Raw genomic sequence first — 19,984 nt, forward strand, 5'->3', positions numbered from 1 at the left:
ATACAACTGATTTTAGTGTATATAATTCCACTGTTGAATTAATGGTTAAGCATAAAAATATGCTTCCTTTTCATTGATGTTCAGTGCTTTCATGAAAAAAATATTTAATCATCCTTTACACCAATCTTCATTTTTCAAGTTATTCATGAGTCAATTGGACAGGATTCTGTTTAGAAATTTACTTGCAAAGAAGTTATTTTTCAGGATATTGCTACAAAAAGCTTTGAAAAGTAAAGAGGATGTGGGAAACAGGATGAGGAACTTGAATTTTAATTACATCTCTACAAAGAAAACTCTTGACAAGTGTACTCACTCACCCATTCAGTAAATATTTGTTATGGGTAAGACTGATATTGAGATGACAAAAAGAATTCCTGCTCACAAGTTAGTACAGCAGCAGCAGGTCTGAAATAGGCCTGCTGGAAACAAAATATGTCTGTTTTCATTTTTTATTTTTTTAATGTTAATATTAAAAAATAGTAAAATATAAAATAATCTTGCATCACCAATTCGAATAAAATGACAAAATTAATATATATTTAAAGGATATTTTCTCTGCTCTCCATCTCAAATTTTCCATCTCTGGTTTTTTCCATTCATATTCTCAGGACTGGTATATAAGGGAAAAATTAAAAGACTGTAAACCATTTTGTTTGGGCTATTTGATTCTTCTACTCTGTGGGTAAGCCTACTGCATTTTTGAGTTGGATCTTTTTGTTGGACCTAGGCTTCAAGAAACACCTCAAAAAGACTCCCTGTTGGGAGTGTCCTTTTTGTTTTGCTTGTTGTAAAGGCTGCTAAGAATTGTGGTACAACTCCAAGAGTCCACTGAGGTGGACTATACCTTAAGTCTGTTTTCCTTGGGAGGGCCAGGCCCCTCTTGTGCAGCTGTGGTGTGGGAGAAAACCATAGTACGTGATAGAACTGAAGATTAAAGATGGTAGACTGCTGAACCTGCTATACCTCGTCAGAGGATCACCAGGAAGCCAGCGAAGAGGAAATGCCTAACTTGACTGTTTTGGTTGCAGAGAAACAGAAAGCTATCTGAAAGGCCGTACCAGCGGCAGCCACTGCCCAGAAGCCCTTAGGCCCTGTGATGGGTGCCAAGGAGAATACCAAAAGGAACTACATCATCACTCACCCCATCACTCTGCATTCCTTTATAACACCTCAGTTTATTGTAGACTTTCAGAAATTCAACCTTCAAATATGTTTTAGGACCACATTACATGCATAAGCTGGGAGCTGCTCACATATATTAAAATATGGACAGTGTTGTATTTAACAATATTTTTTAATCCATTGAATTCACAGAAGGACAATAAAGCATGTTAATATTAATTTTATTACTTTACAACCACGGTCACTTAAAATATCATACATAAAGCACATGTAATGAAAGGTAGAAGAGCTAATAATCCAAAATTTGAATCCCCCAAGATGATTTGCCACTATACATTTCTATCTCAATTGTTGTATCTCAAAAGAAAGGAAGAGCTTAAAATGAAATCTTCCTCTACATGTACTGACTCCATCCTAACATCATCATTAAAGTGATATTTGAAGGAGACCAAGAAGTGGTTTAATTTTTTAACGCTACTCTCTTATCCTAGACAAGCATCTCAGCTTAGAAATTACTCTGCACATAGCCATTAAACTATAGGGACAATTGTTCTACTAGGAATACAGCTAATATATTAATAGGTACAAAGCAAAATTAAACAGAACGAGTAAATAATATAAGGAATTTGTATATAAATTAAAAGGTTTAAGATCAACTTTATCATCTACGTCTTCTATAATATGATTGATTGTATTTGTTATCAGGTACATTATCTAATACCTAGGATCAAAAACAAAGTAGAAATTTTTTGAAAGGAGAAAGCATTTACACATTAAAAACCCCTTTGATTAAAATTTATTTGTTTGCAGAATTTCCAGAAATTAGAAAACATGGCCTCAAGTCATCATTTTTCTAAAGCCGTGTTTCCTTGCCTGGCCAGTAGTTGGGTTGCAGCAAATGATCACTTGTAGTACAATTTTCCTTCCTAATTCTTGGAGACACCATTGTTCCTTCCTTCTTGGTTAAGAAGCTTCTATGTTTTGAAACATAATTTTTCTTTAAAATGAAAAGTACTGCAATGCTTAGGAAAATGGACATCGTGCCCAGCATCATAGTTAGTCCCAGATATATGTGTCTAGAAGAAGAGAGAATATATCTTAATTATTTTAACTATCCAACTTTAAATAAAATATGAAAGGAAGGTAATATCATTCAACCAATATCAATATCAGTGAAATCAATCAATATTAATAAAACCATCATGAGGATAGTTTTCTTTAAGCATGCAGATTCAGTGGCTATCAAAGGCCTTTCCATAAACATATGCCAGACTATTGAAGGCGGTATGCCAATATAAAACAATTTTTAGGTAGTACCATCATTTTCAGTTACAACTAATTATATAATCAGTTCCATCCTCTCTGTAAATTACTTCCTTAGCCCAGGTGACCATATCCCTGTTTGCCCAGAACAATCTCAGCTTATGCTAGTGTTGTCCCACTGTAGTTTTTAATAGGGCCCCCTTTCACTCTCAACAGTGTCCAGTTTGAAAGATAAATTATGTGCTTACCCCACCCTCGAAACTTGCCCCAAATCACTTCTACAGGAAAAGCTCAAGAAGCAATATTAACGGGGAATCAGAGCTCTCAGTAGAGTAGAATGACTTAAGAATAAACCAGAGGTTTAAATCAGTTTCTTCCATAAGAAGCCTTTAGTTCCACATTCCATCCCAAGACACGAAGGTCTGGAAGGACAGGTTGAATGATTCATGCTGGTCACCTTGTACACACACTGTCAGTCTCTGATTGAGTTACGTTGTCTTTACATTCAAGTGAATACAGCCTTAGCCAATGTAAGTAAAGTGCAAATTCTACTCACAGATCAGGTCCCATTCGAAGACCAAAATAAATTTCTCACATAACATCAAAGCCTATTAAACCAAACTTATTTGAGAGGGTCGGTTCCGTTCACATCCAACTTGCAACTTACACAGTTCAGCACCAAGTTTATTTCTCCAGAAAATGCTCAGATTGTAAATCTAAAAAACCCTTCTTGCTTTTAAGCCATTGAAGCATTGATTTAAGCAATAAGGGGACTAAACGTTGGATGAATTGAACTGAATGATACCATAGTGAGAAAGCCATGCCCCTCAGAGGCATACACACTCACAGACACAGAGAAAACCTTTTACTTTTATGCATTTCAAGTACTGGAATAATTGAACATCAATTTGGCAATAAAAGCAGGACAGATTTAGAGCCAAATCCAACCCTTGCCCAGGGGATTATATCTGACGTAAATGGGACAGTTTGGCTCAGTTTGAAAAAGAATGGAATTAAATCCAAAATGTGACCTAAATTTAAATGCTTCTAAGTTCCAGGGAATTATTCACTTGTGTGCATAAACTTGCAAAATTCTACTCTATTCTGAAATCTTAGGTCATTTTTTTTTTTAAATGATTACTCATTTAAAATGGGAGTCAAGATTAGGAATGGGGAAAAAAATGAAACATTTTGCCAAGTAATTAAATAATAATAGCATTATTCTGTAAAACAGAACATACTTCTTGGTTAGACTACCCTTTTCCTTAGAAGCAGTAAAACTACATGAGGAATTATTAGTGCCAACTACATGGTGCAAACCTGGGATGCTGCAGCAGTGAGATGTGGGAATGAGTTTGATACGGTACCTAAAAGCATTTGAATCATATAATCTGCAGGATCCTCTACTTCCACATCTTTTAAATCCCCATTTGAGACATGAAGTGTCAATCAAAACTCCAAAATATACGGGAGCTGGGATTCCTGCTGTGAGAAAAACAAATAATTGCTACTATATATGCTAAATTATATATGCACTTCCAGCAATTATAAATTGCTAAAAATTATATGCACATCTTTTTGGGTATCCGATAATGCTTATTTGGAACCACTTACTTTCAGTGCAAAAAATTACTGCTTTGGCAATAGCAGGGCATCTGCAGGAAGCCAGAATATGTCACCCCAAAATATGCCTCTGGTATGAAGATTATTTTGAGCTGATTATTTTGACAAATAGAAGACACGGAAGAAGCTCTGAAGACAGAAAATAAATTTCCCATTTGTAAGGGAAATTTACATTTATAAAGGAAATGTCCATTTGTAAGAGTGTCTCTCTCTCTGTACCAGAAAGAGAAGGATTCTAGATTCCAGAAAGAACTAGCTGTTTCTATTTTGCATTAAATCCCATAAACAAGAAAAGCACATAGATAAATATATCTAACAGTCAATTTGCATTATTTGGTGTCTTAAACAAGTTTATATATATATAGTTTTTTTCAACTAAATAATTTACCACTTAAAGACATTTAGGTGATAAGTACCTTTATATTGCTCTTAATAACGTGAAGACAGGCCAAAAATTCTAAATGCTTGCCATTTTCCGTATATGTTTTAAGATTTTCATAATGGCAAATTTTCAAACACTCACAAAATTAGAGAGGGTGATATAGTGACCTCTCATGTACCATCACTAACTTGCACAATTATTAATATTTTGCCCTTCTTGTGTCATCTATCTCCAGCCAAACCCCGCCCTCCAAAACTTTTTTTTTGAGGACTATTTGAAGAGAAATCTCAGACTTCATGTCATTTCCCTTACGTGTATTTCAGTATGCATCTCGAACTGATGACATTTTAAAAACATAACCACTATGCTACTCAATACAACACATTTTATAATAATTCTTGAGTCTTATCTGAAATCTAGTCCATATTCCAACTTTTCTGAATGTCTTTAAGGCATTGTTTTAGAGCTGGTTTATTCTAATCCGGTTTCAAAGCAGGTAAACATATTACATTTAGTTGATGGATCTTTATGTCTGCTCCCTTCTCAACTTTTTTTCATAGTAATGATTTTTGAGGAAAGACATTTGTCCTGTAGAACGTGCCACAGTCTGAATTTGACTGATTGCTTCCACACAACATTGTTTAATTTGTTTTCTTATCCTCCATTTTTCCAATAACCTGGTAGTTAGCTCTTGGCTAGACTCAGGTTCAATTTCTTTTTCTTCTGTTGCCAATCCTCCTTTTTTTTTTTTTTTCCGCTTTAGGAAGATTGTTGCTGAGCTAACATCTGTGCTAGTCTTCCTCTATTTTGTATGTAGGACCCCCCGACAGCATGGCTTGATGAGCGGTGTGTAGTTCCATGCCTGGGATCCGAACCCTTCAACCTTGGGCTGCCAAAGTGGAATATGTGAACTTAACCACTACACCATCAGGCTGGCCCCAGGTTCAATTTCTTTTAGATAGGAAAATAGCCCAGGTGGTTCTGCGTGTCCCAGCAGGAGGCACATGCTGTCTGCTTGCCACTCTTAGTGATATTAAATGGATCTGAGGCTCAGGCCATACCCTCCATTATGAAGTTTTTTGTCAACTTTCACCGATAGCTTTTAGCAAATGTTGACGAGGTTGCAAAACAGGGGTTTAAGATATTATATTATTCCTCGTGTTTAAATTACTTAGGATATTTCTCTAAAAGAGAATTTTCCTTCATGACTATTTGGTTACTTTGAAATATAGTTAATAGAGGAAAGGCAGGATAAATGCTCAATTCTTTAATGTTATCAATTTTAAGTATAATGAGTTGGTGTCCTAGTGTCCTTCAAAATTATTTAAGTATCATTATGAATTCCTGTCTTTTATAAATTCAGTATATTTCCATACACTGCAGCTATTATTATTCATTATCATTAAATTTTAAAATTATCTCACCTTAGGCCAAGCTCCTCAAAAATTGGTGCTGTGTCCTCTTGACATATCCCTATTAGCCTTTAATAGATTTCTTACTTTCCAGCACAAACAGTTGTTCCATAATCATTTTATGCATTTCTACCTGAGACTTTGAATTGGTCATTTCTCCAAGGTACTATGGTTCCTTTATCAAAAAATGATATTTAGATGTCACAGACTGAGTGCTATTGGTTTTCATTTCTCCTGGGTTACATAGATTCTAGATTTTTTAGGAGACAGAGCTATAAAATACACATTATTTTATTCATTTGATGAATTCATTTTGACATTTTAAATTTAAATTAATGGGTTTTATTTAAACTATTTTATGCTTTTATTATGCTGAAAATATTGATTCCTAATAATATCAACATAATCTTATTTACTTTACATTAAAATATATAACAGTTTCAATATAACAATGCCAAAATTAGTATTAATGATAAGACTATAAAATGTGGTGAAGCTCTGGGGATTTGGTAATAATTCTATCCTTTTAAGTCACCTAAAGTTTTTTTTGTATGGTTATTCCACCTATATGGTATACAGCTAGTTTCAGTTTGTTTAACACTTTCCTTTGTTCTTTTAATTTGTTTTTCAATTACATAAAAATTTTGTATGATTTCAAATTAAAAATTATATAATAGTTACATTTACAAAGTCTGATTTCCATCCTGTTTTCTCTTCTCTCTTTCCTTTCTTCTCTAACAAGTAAACTTTTTTCCTATTAATTTCTAGTTTATGCTTCCACTGTTTTTTCTTTTAAATAAGAGCAAATACCTTTGTGTGTGTGTATAATATTTCTGCCTTTCCTTACTTACACCAAATGCATCATAATATAAACACTGTTCTTCATTTTGCTTCCTTTCACTTAATAGCATATCCTAGGGATCTCTTGGTATTATAGACTGAATAGTGTCCCTCCAAAATTCATATGTTGAAGCCTTAACCCCCAATGTGACTGCATGTGGAGACAGAGTAATTAAGGAGATAATTAAAGTTAAATGAGGTCATAGGGATGTGGCCCTAATCCAATAGGACTGGTGTCCTTATAAGAAGAGGAAGAAACTTCAGAGATCTCTCTCTCTCTCTCTCCCTCTCTCCCTCTCCCTCCCTCCCTCTCTCTCTCTTTCTCTCTGTCTCTCTCTCTCTGTCTCTCTCTCTCTCACACAGAGGAAAGGCCATCTGAGGGCACAGTGAGGAGATGGCCATCTACAAGCTAGAAAGAGAGGTCTCACCAGACACCAATCCTGTTGGCATGTTGATCTTGGACATTCCAAACTTCAGAACTATGAAAAAATAACTTTCTGTTGTTTAAGCCCCCCAACCATGTTGTTTTGTTACGGCAGACAGAGCTGATTAATACACTTGGTAACATTAAAGAGAGATTTTTCCCCATTTGTCCTTACAGCTGCATAGTATTCCATTTTGTGGGTTTACTATAGTTTATTCAACCAGTCTCATACTGATGGACATTTAGACTGCTTGCAGTCTTCTGCTATTATAAATAATGCCACAATGATTAGACTTATTCATAAGATTAGACTAATCCATAAGATTAGACTTAGTTCATACTTTTGCTAGCAAATTTTTGGCGTCAGTTCCTAGAAGCGGGATTGCTAGGTCAAAAGATAAGTCTCCATATAATTTTGTTAGTTATTGCCATATAACCCTCCCCAGAAATGGTACCGTTTTCTCAACAGCAATGTGTAGGTGTATCTGTTTTCTCATACACTGCAGACAACATTTGGTAATTTGCCAATCTGATATGTAAATACCAGTATCTCAGTGTCGTTTTATTTTGTACTCTTCTTATTATGAGAGTGTTTGACCATCTTTTTATATGTTAAGAGGCATTTACATTTTTTTTTCCATGAAATAGCTGTTCATATCTTTTACCCATTTTTCTATTTGGTTCTTGGTCTTTTTGTTCTCAATACTTAGGAGCTCTCTTTATAATAGGGATATTAGCCACTTGTCTGCTATATAAATTGAAAAAAAAAATTGTTACCAGTGTGTTATTTGCCTTTTGACTTTGCTTATCATATTTTTGTCATTTTCAAGTATATTTTTATTTTTATGGAATCAATTTTATGAATCATTTCTTTTACTTAAAACCTTTTTCACACTGTAGGTTACAACTATATTCCCAAAGACAGAGAGAGAGAGAGACTAATTCCAGCCGGGCTACTTCAGGCTCAACAAGTTAACATTTTTCTAGATCATCTCTGGTTTTATATTATAAAATTAAAACCAGTCATGATGGCATAAATCTCCATTTTTGTTGTTTCCCCAATTTTATCAGGAGTATATGTATATATATACAATATATACTTCATATATACTGATTTTATATCACGATCTGTGTAACCCATCTTTATTTTCAGATATTTCTAAGCTCTGAGTTTGTTTTTCTCCCAGGTAGTTATTTTCTGTCAAATTACAGAGGAAGATTTACAATTGTTTCACGTTCTTCTTTAGAATATACTCTTTAGGACAGAAACCTCATCTGAGTCATTCGCTCTGTTTTCCATGCGTTTTAACTAATGCATATTGAAAAATCTGGTAGTCAGAAAAAACATTCCAATTATATTTTAAAAAGTCATTGGGGCTGGCCCGGTGGAGTAGAAGTTAACTGCGCACACTCCACTTCAGCGGACCAGGGTTCATGGGTTTGGCTCCTGGGCACGAACCCACGCACCGCTAGTCAAGCCATGCTGTGGCGGCATCCCATATAAAGTAGAGGAAGATGGGCATGGAAGTTAGCCCAGGGCCAGTGTTCCTCAGCAAATAGAGGAGGATTGCCATTAGATATTAGCTCAGGGCTAATCTTCCTCACAAAAAAAAGTCATGAACTCAAATCCATACTGCTTTGATTGTTTAAATGATCTTATCTTTCTACCAAATGACATATCCTAGCATTGAGAGTAGCTTAAAAGAATTCCTTCCATTTTAATAACTGAAAAAATTATATTTAGCCTTCAGCCTTTCTTACTGATTCATTTTTGCTTTCTTCTCAGAGGGCTCTCCCATAATAGCAATGGATTTTTTGACAATAGAACAGTGTTAGAAGAGACAAGATTGTTAAACAAAAAATGTCATTACTCTCACAAAGTCACTTTATTATACCTCAGGCACAGCACTGACTCTCAGTAAATATTTCTGGAACAGGGGCCGCCCTGTAGTGCGGCGGTTAAGTGCCCACACTCTGCTGCTGGTGGCATGGCTCGGATCCCTGATGCACACTGACGCACCGCTTGTCAAGCCATGCTGTGGTGGCATCCCACATAAAGTGGAGGAAGATGGGCACAGATGTTAGCCCAGGGCCAGTCTTCCTCAGCAAAAAGAGGAGGATTGGCATGGATGTTAGCTCAGCGCTGATCTTCCTCACAAAAAAAAAATAAAAAATGTTTCTGGAACAAAGGAAGGGAGGTCAAAGAAAGGAGAGAGGGAAGGTAGAAATGAAGGAAGGAAGAAAATAAAAAGAATAGGGACCTGACCACCTTTATCATTTAGTTATGTGTGATAATTCTATAAAAATATTTAGAAAAGTATTCAAAAATCACTGGTGATGGCTACCATGATTAAAGCACAGATTATACTTACCAAAGACTCTTATTGCTAAGGTGTAGATACCCAGAGCAAAAGACTTAAGTTGTGGCTTAATGCACCTAAAGACAACAAAGGCACTGTTATAAAAAAATATATAGTTCATTAAAACAAACAGTAATGCCAGTGATAATCTACTTCACACACATGAAATGATGTTAGAATTCAAGTAGCATTTATGGAGAACCCACTAGTCTCCCAGCATAGGGAAGGCAAATTATATAAAAGCCATGTCCCATTACATGCATCAAGGAGTTTATAGTTAATATATACAGTTAATATTTTTAGAAGGTAAATCACCCCTACATGACATATTCAAACCGTGTCGGGTAAAGTAAAATCATAAGTTTAATCAACAAATTAACAAATTCTCACAGGAAAAGAAAGCCCAAATTTCTAAGAAATTTCAAGAATTTGAAGCCACAATGCATGATTGATAACCTATAAGTAGTTTTTGTGGCTTTTGTTCTAAAAGCACATGATGATATTGATCAGAGTTGATACAATTACCATTACTGTGGCATGCTAAGAGTTCTTGCTAAATAGTAGGGACCTGACCAAAAGCACAAGAACATCTAAAATAACAAGAGTATCCTTAATATGACTGTATAGCTTTGATTAGCCTGTGGATCTTAATAGTAATAATCACGATGATATATAATAACTCTTGAGTGCTAACCATGGTACTAAGTTCTTCATATGTATAATATTATTTAATCTCTGCTTTAAAAGAGGCAAGAATTACAACTTTTCTACTTCAATCCAAGGATATCTCCTTCTGACATCAAAATACAGCACGGTTCATTTGAAGGACTGGTGGTAAGGAAATCTGCCTCCAGTAGCCTCAGTTTTCACTTGGCCCAGTATTAGGAAGATGCGGAAGAAGTAGCCACTCATGAAGAACAATCCTGATCTGAGAACTCTGGGGCAACACTTTCCCATCGTGTCAAACCCATGTTCCCATTTTCAACACAAATATCTCATGTTTTCCTTAAGCCCTTTTGTGAATAACAGATTTGTGGATGTTAGGTCCTATTTTTTTGTTTATCTTCCCTAATCAATTTCCATGATATAAACTACAGGAAGCTAAAGATGTATACAATATCTTTTATTAGCCTAATTTTAGAAAAACTTATTCTTCCTTGGATATATGAATTAGTTTAAAAATCACCTAATCTATCTCAGAAAACACTGGCTTCCAGCAAAATTTGATTTTTCATGTTTAAAATTTTATCAAAATTTGTAATATTTTTAGGTTTTTTTGATCAATTTTATAATAGTAATATTTGCAAAGCTAATTCAATGAGGAAGAAAATTTTATTACTGAGAATCTTGGCTACAAAACTAATATTTTAAAATTTGAAATTATATAGAGTTTTTTATAGAGATATATATGCTAGGACAGTCAATAAAAAATGTTCAAGTATAGGGCCGGCCCGGTGGCACAAGCACTTAAGTGCACATGCTCTGCTGCAGTGGCCCGGGGTTCGCCGGGTCAGATCCCGGGTGTGCACTGATGCACCGCTTGGCAAGCCATGCTGTGGCTGCATCCCATATAAAGTGGAGGAAGATGGGCATGGATGTTAGCACAGGCCCAGTCTTCCTCAGCAAAAAAAAGAGGAGGATTGGCAGATGTTAGCACAGGGCTGATCTTCCTCACCAAAAAAAAAAAAAAGTTCAAGTATAAATTATATTACAATAGAAGAAAAGCCTATAGGGAAGTTGAATGAAGATATAAGTTTAGGAGAAGAAAGAGATAGGTAACATTTTTTACTGTTAAAGATCTTTTCATATAACTTTAAATTAGGTGATGTTTATCTAATCACTGTTCTTTAGATCTTATTATTACATTTAAAAGAGTGACATTTAAAATTGCTATATTTTTAAATAGAAATATTTACAATATACTAGAAATCAATGCTTAGTTACTATTTAAACTTATGATAAAAAAAAGTTTTAGATGTCCACTTAAAAATATGCAAGAGGGTACAAAGCTTTTAAAATTCTCTTAGGGTTTTATAAGCAAAAATGTTTGAAGTCATTGACATGATATTCATGGCTTAGGATTCTCAGTTGACTCAATAGCCGTGAAATCCTCCCACAGATAATTCCAGCCAGGGAAAGACTATATAGAAAAAGTAATAACTTATATATTAAAATAATAAGTGCAGGGAGGCCGACCCCGTGGCCTAGTGGTTAAGTTCGGCGTGCTCTGCCTCAGTGGCTTGGGTTCAGAACCACCCACTCATCGGTGGCCATGCTGTGGCAGTGACCCACATACAAAATAGAGGAAGATTGGCACAGAAGTCAGCTCAGGGTGAATCTTCCTCAGCAAAAAGAAGAGGAAGATTGGCAATGGATGCTAGCACAGGGCAAATCTTCCTCAGCAAAAAAATAAATAATAATAATAAGTGCAAAACATTGTGGTATTAGATGAGCCTTTACAGTGTCTTAGAAGTTGTATCACTCTTAATTTGGTAAAATTATGTTTAATCTAAAACACATTTTGTCTATACTAGCTAATATAAAAATTTGAAATATTATACTGTACTTCTTGAGTGGCTACAGTGATGTAAGGCACTAACATTGCTCTCTAGACCCACGGTTTGCAAACATTTTTAAATAGGAAAACTTCTATTCAATCACATTTTTGTATAAAAACCTAAAGTGGGAAAGGTATAAAAGTGAAACAAAGATGTGGGACAAGTTCCCTCAGAGAGCTATAAGCAGTCATGATGATTCCACAGAACAGAATTTGAAATCCCTGACCTAGATCATTATAGTATGTCTCCTATTACAATTGGGGTGGGGAGAATCATGTTCACCTCAGAAGCAATATGTATCCAGGTATGCCACCCAGGGATAAAGTATAGGATGTGATGACTGAAATTACAAGGAAATACAGAAACATCTTGGGACATCCATTATCTTTCTGACATCTGCCCACCATGCCTGAGGAATTTCCTGATTTAGAGGCTGCAATTCCCACACAGGTGCAGTTATAAAATATCTGTAACACAATAGGGAAAAGTCCAATTATTGAGGTAACATTTAAATAAAATTAAAGATAAATATTTACTTAAAAAGACTTTGTAGTACAGTATACATGCATTATATAAACAATGGGGAAAATATTCTTTTATTTTCTATGTTAGGGTATATCAAGCAGAGTGAAATCTATAAAGATACAACATTTCATTACCCAAAAAACAGATGGCTGGTCTACAAACTACTGATCCTACAGAACAATCTCCCAGCAAATCCTGCCTAATCCAACCATACCTTATCTCCTTCTCTACCACTTCCAAGTCTAAGCCACCATTTTTTCTTGCCTTGATTATTGCAGTGGTCTCTTCATGCTCAACCTGTTTCTACTCGTATCCAGCTATAGTCTGTTTTCCACACAGTAATCAAAGTAAGCCTTTAAAAATGGCAGTCAGATTGCATATCTATTCTCAATCTTCTAATAGCTTCTCATTATACGTATATAAAATCCCAAATCCTTATAGCGGCTTACACACTGTCTATGATGTAGCTCCTGGATCCCACTCTGATCTCACCACTCAATGATCTGCCCTCTCTCCCTCTGCTTCAGTCACACACATGGGTTCCCGCTCTACCCTTGGCAACCCTCAAACATGGTGAGTCCACCCAGGCCTCGTGGCCATGCTGTTTCCTCTGCTGGGTAGCTTTTCTCCTATACATCTACGTGGCTGGGACACATGCTTCAGGTCTCTGCTCAGATATTTCATTAGAGAGCTTCCATGACCACCCATTCAAAATAATAGCCCCATCTCTCCCTCCTTTTATCCTAACATTTTTCCTCACAGTGCTCATTACTACCTATTGGAATATTATATAATCATTTACTTTTAAATCATATATCCCCACTAGAATGTAACCTCTGACAGAACCGTCTGCTTTGTCATCACTGTACATCTAGGGCCTAAAATAGATCCTCCTTTTAGGCACTAAATGAAAATCTGTTAAATAAATGGGCACAGTTTGAGGATATGACAGAATTTATAGTGGTTACTAGAAAAAAAAATCTTGATGAATAAAACTCAACTAAACTTTAGATAGAGAGGCAACTTTTATATCCCTTATCAGTTTATTTCTGTAAATTTCATGTATGAATGTGTATATAATGAGTTATCATTTCTATCACAGAAGAGTTTGTGAATTTTTAGATAATGAAATAAAGCTGGCATTTCTTTTTCAAGGAAGAGTAGCAATATAGTTTTTTTTTTTTTAATTTCAGGTAAAAACCTCTTGAATCTTCACTCTGCCTCTCACTAGACATGTGTTTAAAGAAGGTAAGTCCTTTGCATCTCAGTGCCTCAGTCCTTATATGAGGAAAATAAGTAAAATAACACTCAATTACTTGAGAACCATGATGTTTAAATGAAATTTTGCTTTTAAAGCACATTTCTTAGTCCCTGGCATGCAATGTCTTCAATAAATGGAAGCTCTAGTTAAGAAAAAATTCCAAGGGCCAGCCCTGATGGTCTAGCAGTTAAAGGTCAGTGCGCTCTGCTTCACAGGCCCAGGTTCAGTTCCCAGGCGTGGAACCACATCCTTCGTCTGTCAGTAGCCATGTTCTGGCAGCAGCTCACATAGAAGAACTAGAAGAACTTACAGGTAGAATATACAACTATGTACTGGGGAGGGGAAAAAGAAGAGGAAGATTGGCAATAGATGTTAGCTCCCGGCAAAAAAAGAAAAACTTTCAAGCAGTTTGGGCAAAAGAGTAGTGACTGAAAGAAAAAAAAAAAAAAAGAAAGAAAAGAAAGAAGGAAGAAAAGGGAGGGAGGGTGAAAACTCAGATTTCAGATGCATGGATAGTCTTATCCACTGTTGCTAGAGACCAATCTTTTCTGCTCTGAATAAAATGTCAAAATAACAATAAACAGAGAGAAAATCAACAAGCATTACTCTGTGTCTGCAGAAATGCTTGCCTATGCCTTCTTATCTATTTGATAAGCATGTGTAAATACATGTGTGGTTTGATTTTCAGCCCTTTAGGACTGTCAAATACAGGCAGACTTCATCAGCCACAAGTAGGAAGCAGTCTGACCACTGTGCCATATACACAGCAGGTGTAAGGAAGAGTCCATGTTTGGGACAGGAATGTAAATGTATGATTAGCGGGATGAGTCTGTTAATGATTGAAGTATATAATATCCTTCACACTTGGTTTCCTACCTATATTTCCAACCTCATCTTCTACCCTACAAAAACTCTTCATTCTGGCCACCTGCTTACTGTTTTCATTATTACACAAATTGGCTTGATTTCTCAGGCAGAGCTGTCCCAGAACCATCATCCTACCTCACAATCGGATTCCTGATCCCCTCGGTCTAGATCTCTTGGGCTAGACTTCCTAACACTGGCCTCTATTTGTCCTGCCCCTAAAACCTCCAAGGACCACTGATCTTGGGGTCAGGAGACTTGGATCCCAAAGCAAATCTTATTAGATGACCTTATGGCTGAGACTTTCTCATTCAGAGCTAATATTCCTTATAAGCAAAATGAGAGAACTAGACAACGTAATTACGAAGTTCCTCCAACCTGTTTCACGATTCTAATTCTTACCCTAATTCTTTCAACAATTCTAGTTCCACTAGTGATGGTTCTATTTCCTGTCTCCACACAAAAGAAGTAGGGCAGATTAAGAGGCAGTGTTCCTACCAGCGTGGTCTGTGGCTGGGTTGGTCTCTGAGCCCCCATAGAGTAGTGTAGTTACTTATTAAAGCAGGCCTATGGTCATACACTTTAGAGAAGATTTCTTACAATAGTGTTTCCACTCCTGGCGGAGGTTTGACAACCAGCCAGACAAGCCGATGCATATGTGATTCCATCTTCACCACACATGGGTTCCCATTTTGTCTCTGAACATTTGCATCTTAAGTTGCAATTTGACAAGAGAGCTCGTTCATGATAAGAGACAGGTTTGGTTCTGAAAAGAAATGTGACAGTATAAAATATTACCTCTTAGCAGGCAGCACCCTAATATTTTAAAAAATCAATGTTCTTGAGTGATATAAGTGGCATTGCCAACAAAGTTTGTCTTTTGGATACACAACTGTCATCAGAAATGCCAGCTACTGATCGTTAAATGTGAATCCACTATTAAACTATTAAACAGCTTTCTCTTTAAAGTTATCTTCAGAGGTTTATGACTTCACACAATATTCAGTTCTTGGCTTATGGCTTTTACTAACGTCTACCGCCTTTAGGATCTTCTAATATATTTCTACACAAAGGTGTATGAAAATGGATAACAAGGCAGAAAAGTAAAGTAAACATTTAGAGCAATGTATGACATCATTACTTAAATGCATTGAAGGCTCTGTGTGTGTGTGTGTGTGTGTGTGTGTGTGTGTGTGTAAATTTCCTTCAGAATTGTTGTCTGAGCATCAGTGGAACGGGCATTGCTAATGGCGTGGTGAAAGAAAAAATAGCTGACCAGTCAACATTATTTCAACACACCTTCAATAAGTGTAGGGGCTACACATCCTACTTGAGTATGTCTTACTAACAAATGCATTGCCAGTTCATCTTACTTTTCTGTCTCCCACATATCCTTCTGCTGTATGGAGCCCTTCCATATCTTATATCATCCATCCTGACGTGATTTCACATGCTATTTCAATGAATTACGCATTCAATATTCATAAAATTTTATTGGAAGTCTGCTAAATGCTAGCTTTGGGAGGAGGGAAGATACTTCCAAACATGAATGAGACAATATTTGCTCCCAAGGAGCTGGGTTTTTTTAAGTTACTTTATGTAATTTCTATTGTCTTCTCTCTTTTCTCTCCCTCTCTGTTGCTCTCTCTCATTTTCTCTTGTCTTCCCCTCAGAATTCCTTCTCTCTTGCTTCTATTTCTTCCTTTCACCTGAACTGCCTAATCCTCTACTCTTATCCTCCTTGCACTATTCACATCCCTCTATTCCTCTAAGGAGGGATGGATACAATGATATGTTTCTTCTATCTGCTCCTTATTTGCCATCCATTGGCCCTTCCTAATTCACCTTTTTTCTCTCCCATTTTATTTATTTGGTTATTCCCCTCCCCCTATTTTGTTGCTTTTTTTTTTACGAAAGTACTTGAGGGACTTAAAACAAAAAAACATACAATGAGATGTACACTCAGTGAAGGCAAGAACTATCTGTTTTATTCACTTCACTTCTGTATCTCCAGCACCAAGAACAATTTCTGGTATGTAGTAGGCTAAGAAACAAGATTTCTGGTAAGTCAATCAATCAAATAAAACTGGTATTCTATTTTGGAGAAAGAATAAGTCTCTTGGCCCCTGTCTGAGAGCTATTTCCTATAATGATTGCAATCCTAATTTCTTAATCGATGTAATAGTTCATCTAACAGAACTGCTATGGATTTGGTCACCTCAAAAATAAAAACAAAAGACCTCTGAGATGTCTCCAAACAGAGTGAAAGGGTATTTAACTAGGCCTCCTGAGAAGTCACATAGAAACGTTTCATCCTATTCTCTTCCATAAGGCATTGATTGTTAACTAACACCATTGGGTAGTATCTGAAAGTATAAATATGTACCTTTGAAAGCCAAGAATCAGGCCACTGTGGATACCATAGGGCTGAGATCATAGAAAGTTAGAGCTGAAAAAAAGTTTGGGGGTGATCTGTGCCAACTTCTCATTTGGCAGATCAGGAAAGTCAGGTCCAAAGTGAGTGGATAGTTGCTCAAATTCACACCATTCATTAGTGACAAATGGAAGTAGAACCCTTCCAGGCCTCTTGATTCTAAATTCTTGTCTCATATCGGACTTATTCTCATTATTGCAGAAGAAACGTTCCTTCCATTACCATATCTAAAGCTTGTCTACAGTGTTCCTGTTGAATGTCCAGAATCAAAACAGCCTTGTGGAACAAAGCAATGCAGGATAACTCCTGGGAAGCATGTTGTATTTCATAAGCCAATTATTTTATATTCCTGAAAGTAAGTTAAATTTATCATCTACGGCAATCTTGAAGCAGAAATTAATTGCATACACATTTTATGAAGGATGTGTTGACAGTGGAGTTGTTGTTTAAAATTTTAATTATAAGATGAGTTTTATCAAATATGCCAGAATGTTTACACTCAAGTGAGATTTTTCTTTCAAAATAGTCACGCTGGCAGGCAAGAGATTTTCCCAGCAATATTACCATTTCTTTCGGCTGCTTCCAGTAACAAAGCTACTCTTGAAGGTTAAATATTTGCCATTGTTGAGAATATTCTAAAAAATATGGAAAGCAATTTCAAAAGAGGAGTTTTAGAATGTTTTAAACAATGATAACATTATTGCAATGCAGTTATAGTCTTTCAAGGTGACTGCTTTCAATGGCTAGTACTCACACAATGAATAAATTATCTTTCATTTGTTTGAGAATATTTAATCTTTTATTATGTGAGTAAACTTTTATGTGAACCTCAAAAGTTTGCTGCTGTTGTCTGTTTATGTGCTTGGTTTTGGCTTAGAGACAGCATGAGGTTGTAGAAAGAATATTATAGTTTAAGGAAGCTAACTGACCTTTCCAAACTCAGTTTCCTTCAAATGAGGATAATAAAACTTACCTCATGAAGGTGTTCTGAGGATACAAGTGAGACAATAAAAGTTAAGGCTTTTTGTAAATTACAAAGTACAAAGTACTTTACCATTGTCCATCCACCACGAGGATCATAGGAACAGTTAAAGATAGCACAGGGCTTCTACTCTCTCCAGAACCTTTGCCATTTCTGTTTACAACTAACGCTCTTAATCTACATTGCTGATGGTTACCAAGGCAACGCTCTACTCAGTTAAGTCTAACATTGCTATGATAAGTCCCAGGAGCAGCAGTATATGAACTTTGCATTCGCGAATTTTCCTGGACATTTTAGATGGCAAAAAGTATAACTGTTGTTCATTTAGCAGCAGGGGAAACTAGGTTAAGGAAGGTGATGGAGACTGAAACATAGAGACAAGACAGAGAGAAAAGCATGGAAGGAAGCATAGGAAGAGAGCTGGAGAGCAAGCAAGAACCAAGAAGCAGCTGAACCTGCATGAAACAGAACATCATATCAGGAGTGTTTGCGTTTAGGCCACAGCAGAGTTTCAGGGAATCAGGCAGATGCAATCAGGGAAGTCAGCCTGGCACACAGTGGCAGCTCCATAATTTTTTTAAACAAATAATGTATAAATAGGTGAAAGGATGAAGAGAGCTGCCTCTGGAAACTCATGTTCAGAGGCAGATGATGGCAAGGACTTTTGAAGGGAAAGGGCAAAATAGTTTCTTCAAGATCCAGCCTTGTAGAAGAGTGATAGACTCTGGAAACTAAGAAAGCTAATCACCCACCCCATACGGAATGGCAGAGGTCTGAGAACATAAATAATCTCTTGACCAACCGCAAAGAGCTAAAGAGAGCTGTCATGTGGGTCACTAGGTTGAGGGATAGCCATTCTCTTCTGAAACTTCACATGGTTTGAGTACAACAGAGACTATGCAGGGTGGCATAGAGACCATCTGGTTATCCAGGTGTTCAAAGAAAAAAATACAATTGTTTCTGTGAATGGCACATCTATTTTGTGCCGGGCAAGTGCTAATCCTTTTAATGTATATTATCTTGCTTAAGTTTTACAAACCTTAAAAGGAAGTTATTATTTCTATTTTTAAAATGGGAAAATTGAGACTAGATTAGATTAAATAATCCATACAATATTACTTCACTAAGAATGGGCAGAGGCAAGATTTAAGGTCTGTAGTTTCCTCTATCAGGTTGCTTCCCTAAAGTAAGATGTGGGTTTAGCATTTTTAATATTTCTCTAAGACATTCAAATTCAAAGGTGATAACAGATTTTTGTGACAATGATAGCTTCCATGTCATAAGTATTGTCAGCTATTCCACAATAAAACAATAATTCCCTTCCCATAGTTATGCTTAAAATCGAATTATCTTAGTTTGAAACTCTGTCAATAATTGATTTGATTCAACAAGCCAATCCCCTCAGATTATTTAATCAGTGAACATACCCTTGGTAGGAGACAGTCAGTCCTGCCACATCAGAATTTTCACAGCCCAATGCAAACAGAGACAGGAATAGGAGGTACCCAAAGACAGATGATCCCAAGTAGAGTTTTGCAGCTCCACACACACTGATTCTGAATTTTTTCATAACTATCCCCCCAGAGAATATTCCAAGGGCCACTGCAGGTATATTGATGAGCCCTGAGGAACAAGAAAAGTATAACATTTTGTGAATCGCTAAGAGAAATCTGAGTGCACTCACACAAACTTTCTAAGGAATTATACAAAACTATATAACAGTTTGTGACATATTATTGACTACTTGGTCATTTTAAGTTTTAGAAATATTCATTCTATCATCTATTGATGCGTATAAAGAGATTTTGATGAGTGTCTGGGTTATAGATTCATGATAACACAACTGACAGACTCAGAGTTCTGCCTAACACAATGTCTAGCACAGGGTTTGAAATTAATAAACACTGAATGAATCAATGAATCAACGTCCTTCT

At 36.2% G+C, this 19,984-nt stretch overlaps 1 protein-coding gene across 2 annotated transcripts in view; it reads right to left on the reverse strand.

Annotated features, from left to right (window-relative positions):
- Window positions 1-1,795: 1,795 nt before the first annotated feature.
- The window catches only part of SLCO1C1 (solute carrier organic anion transporter family member 1C1), a 510,734-nt gene continuing 492,545 nt past the window's right edge, over window positions 1,796-19,984 (reverse strand). For both annotated transcript variants that reach the window (XM_087442695.1, XM_004435431.3), the window contains 6 exons: window positions 19,478-19,673; window positions 15,235-15,400; window positions 12,267-12,451; window positions 9,439-9,503; window positions 3,753-3,870; window positions 1,796-2,198 (listed from right to left, as the gene is read on the reverse strand). In XM_087442695.1, coding sequence (XP_087298821.1) covers window positions 1,976-2,198; window positions 3,753-3,870; window positions 9,439-9,503; window positions 12,267-12,451; window positions 15,235-15,400; window positions 19,478-19,673 — 953 coding nt within the window. In that variant the 3' untranslated portion in view covers window positions 1,796-1,975. The remainder of the gene's footprint in view (window positions 2,199-3,752; window positions 3,871-9,438; window positions 9,504-12,266; window positions 12,452-15,234; window positions 15,401-19,477; window positions 19,674-19,984) is intronic.

The sequence above is a fragment of the Ceratotherium simum genome, chromosome 17 (genome assembly GCF_057802395.1).
Source record: "Ceratotherium simum simum isolate JZ-2026a chromosome 17, ASM5780239v1, whole genome shotgun sequence".
Classification (NCBI taxonomy): Eukaryota; Metazoa; Chordata; class Mammalia; order Perissodactyla; family Rhinocerotidae; genus Ceratotherium; species Ceratotherium simum.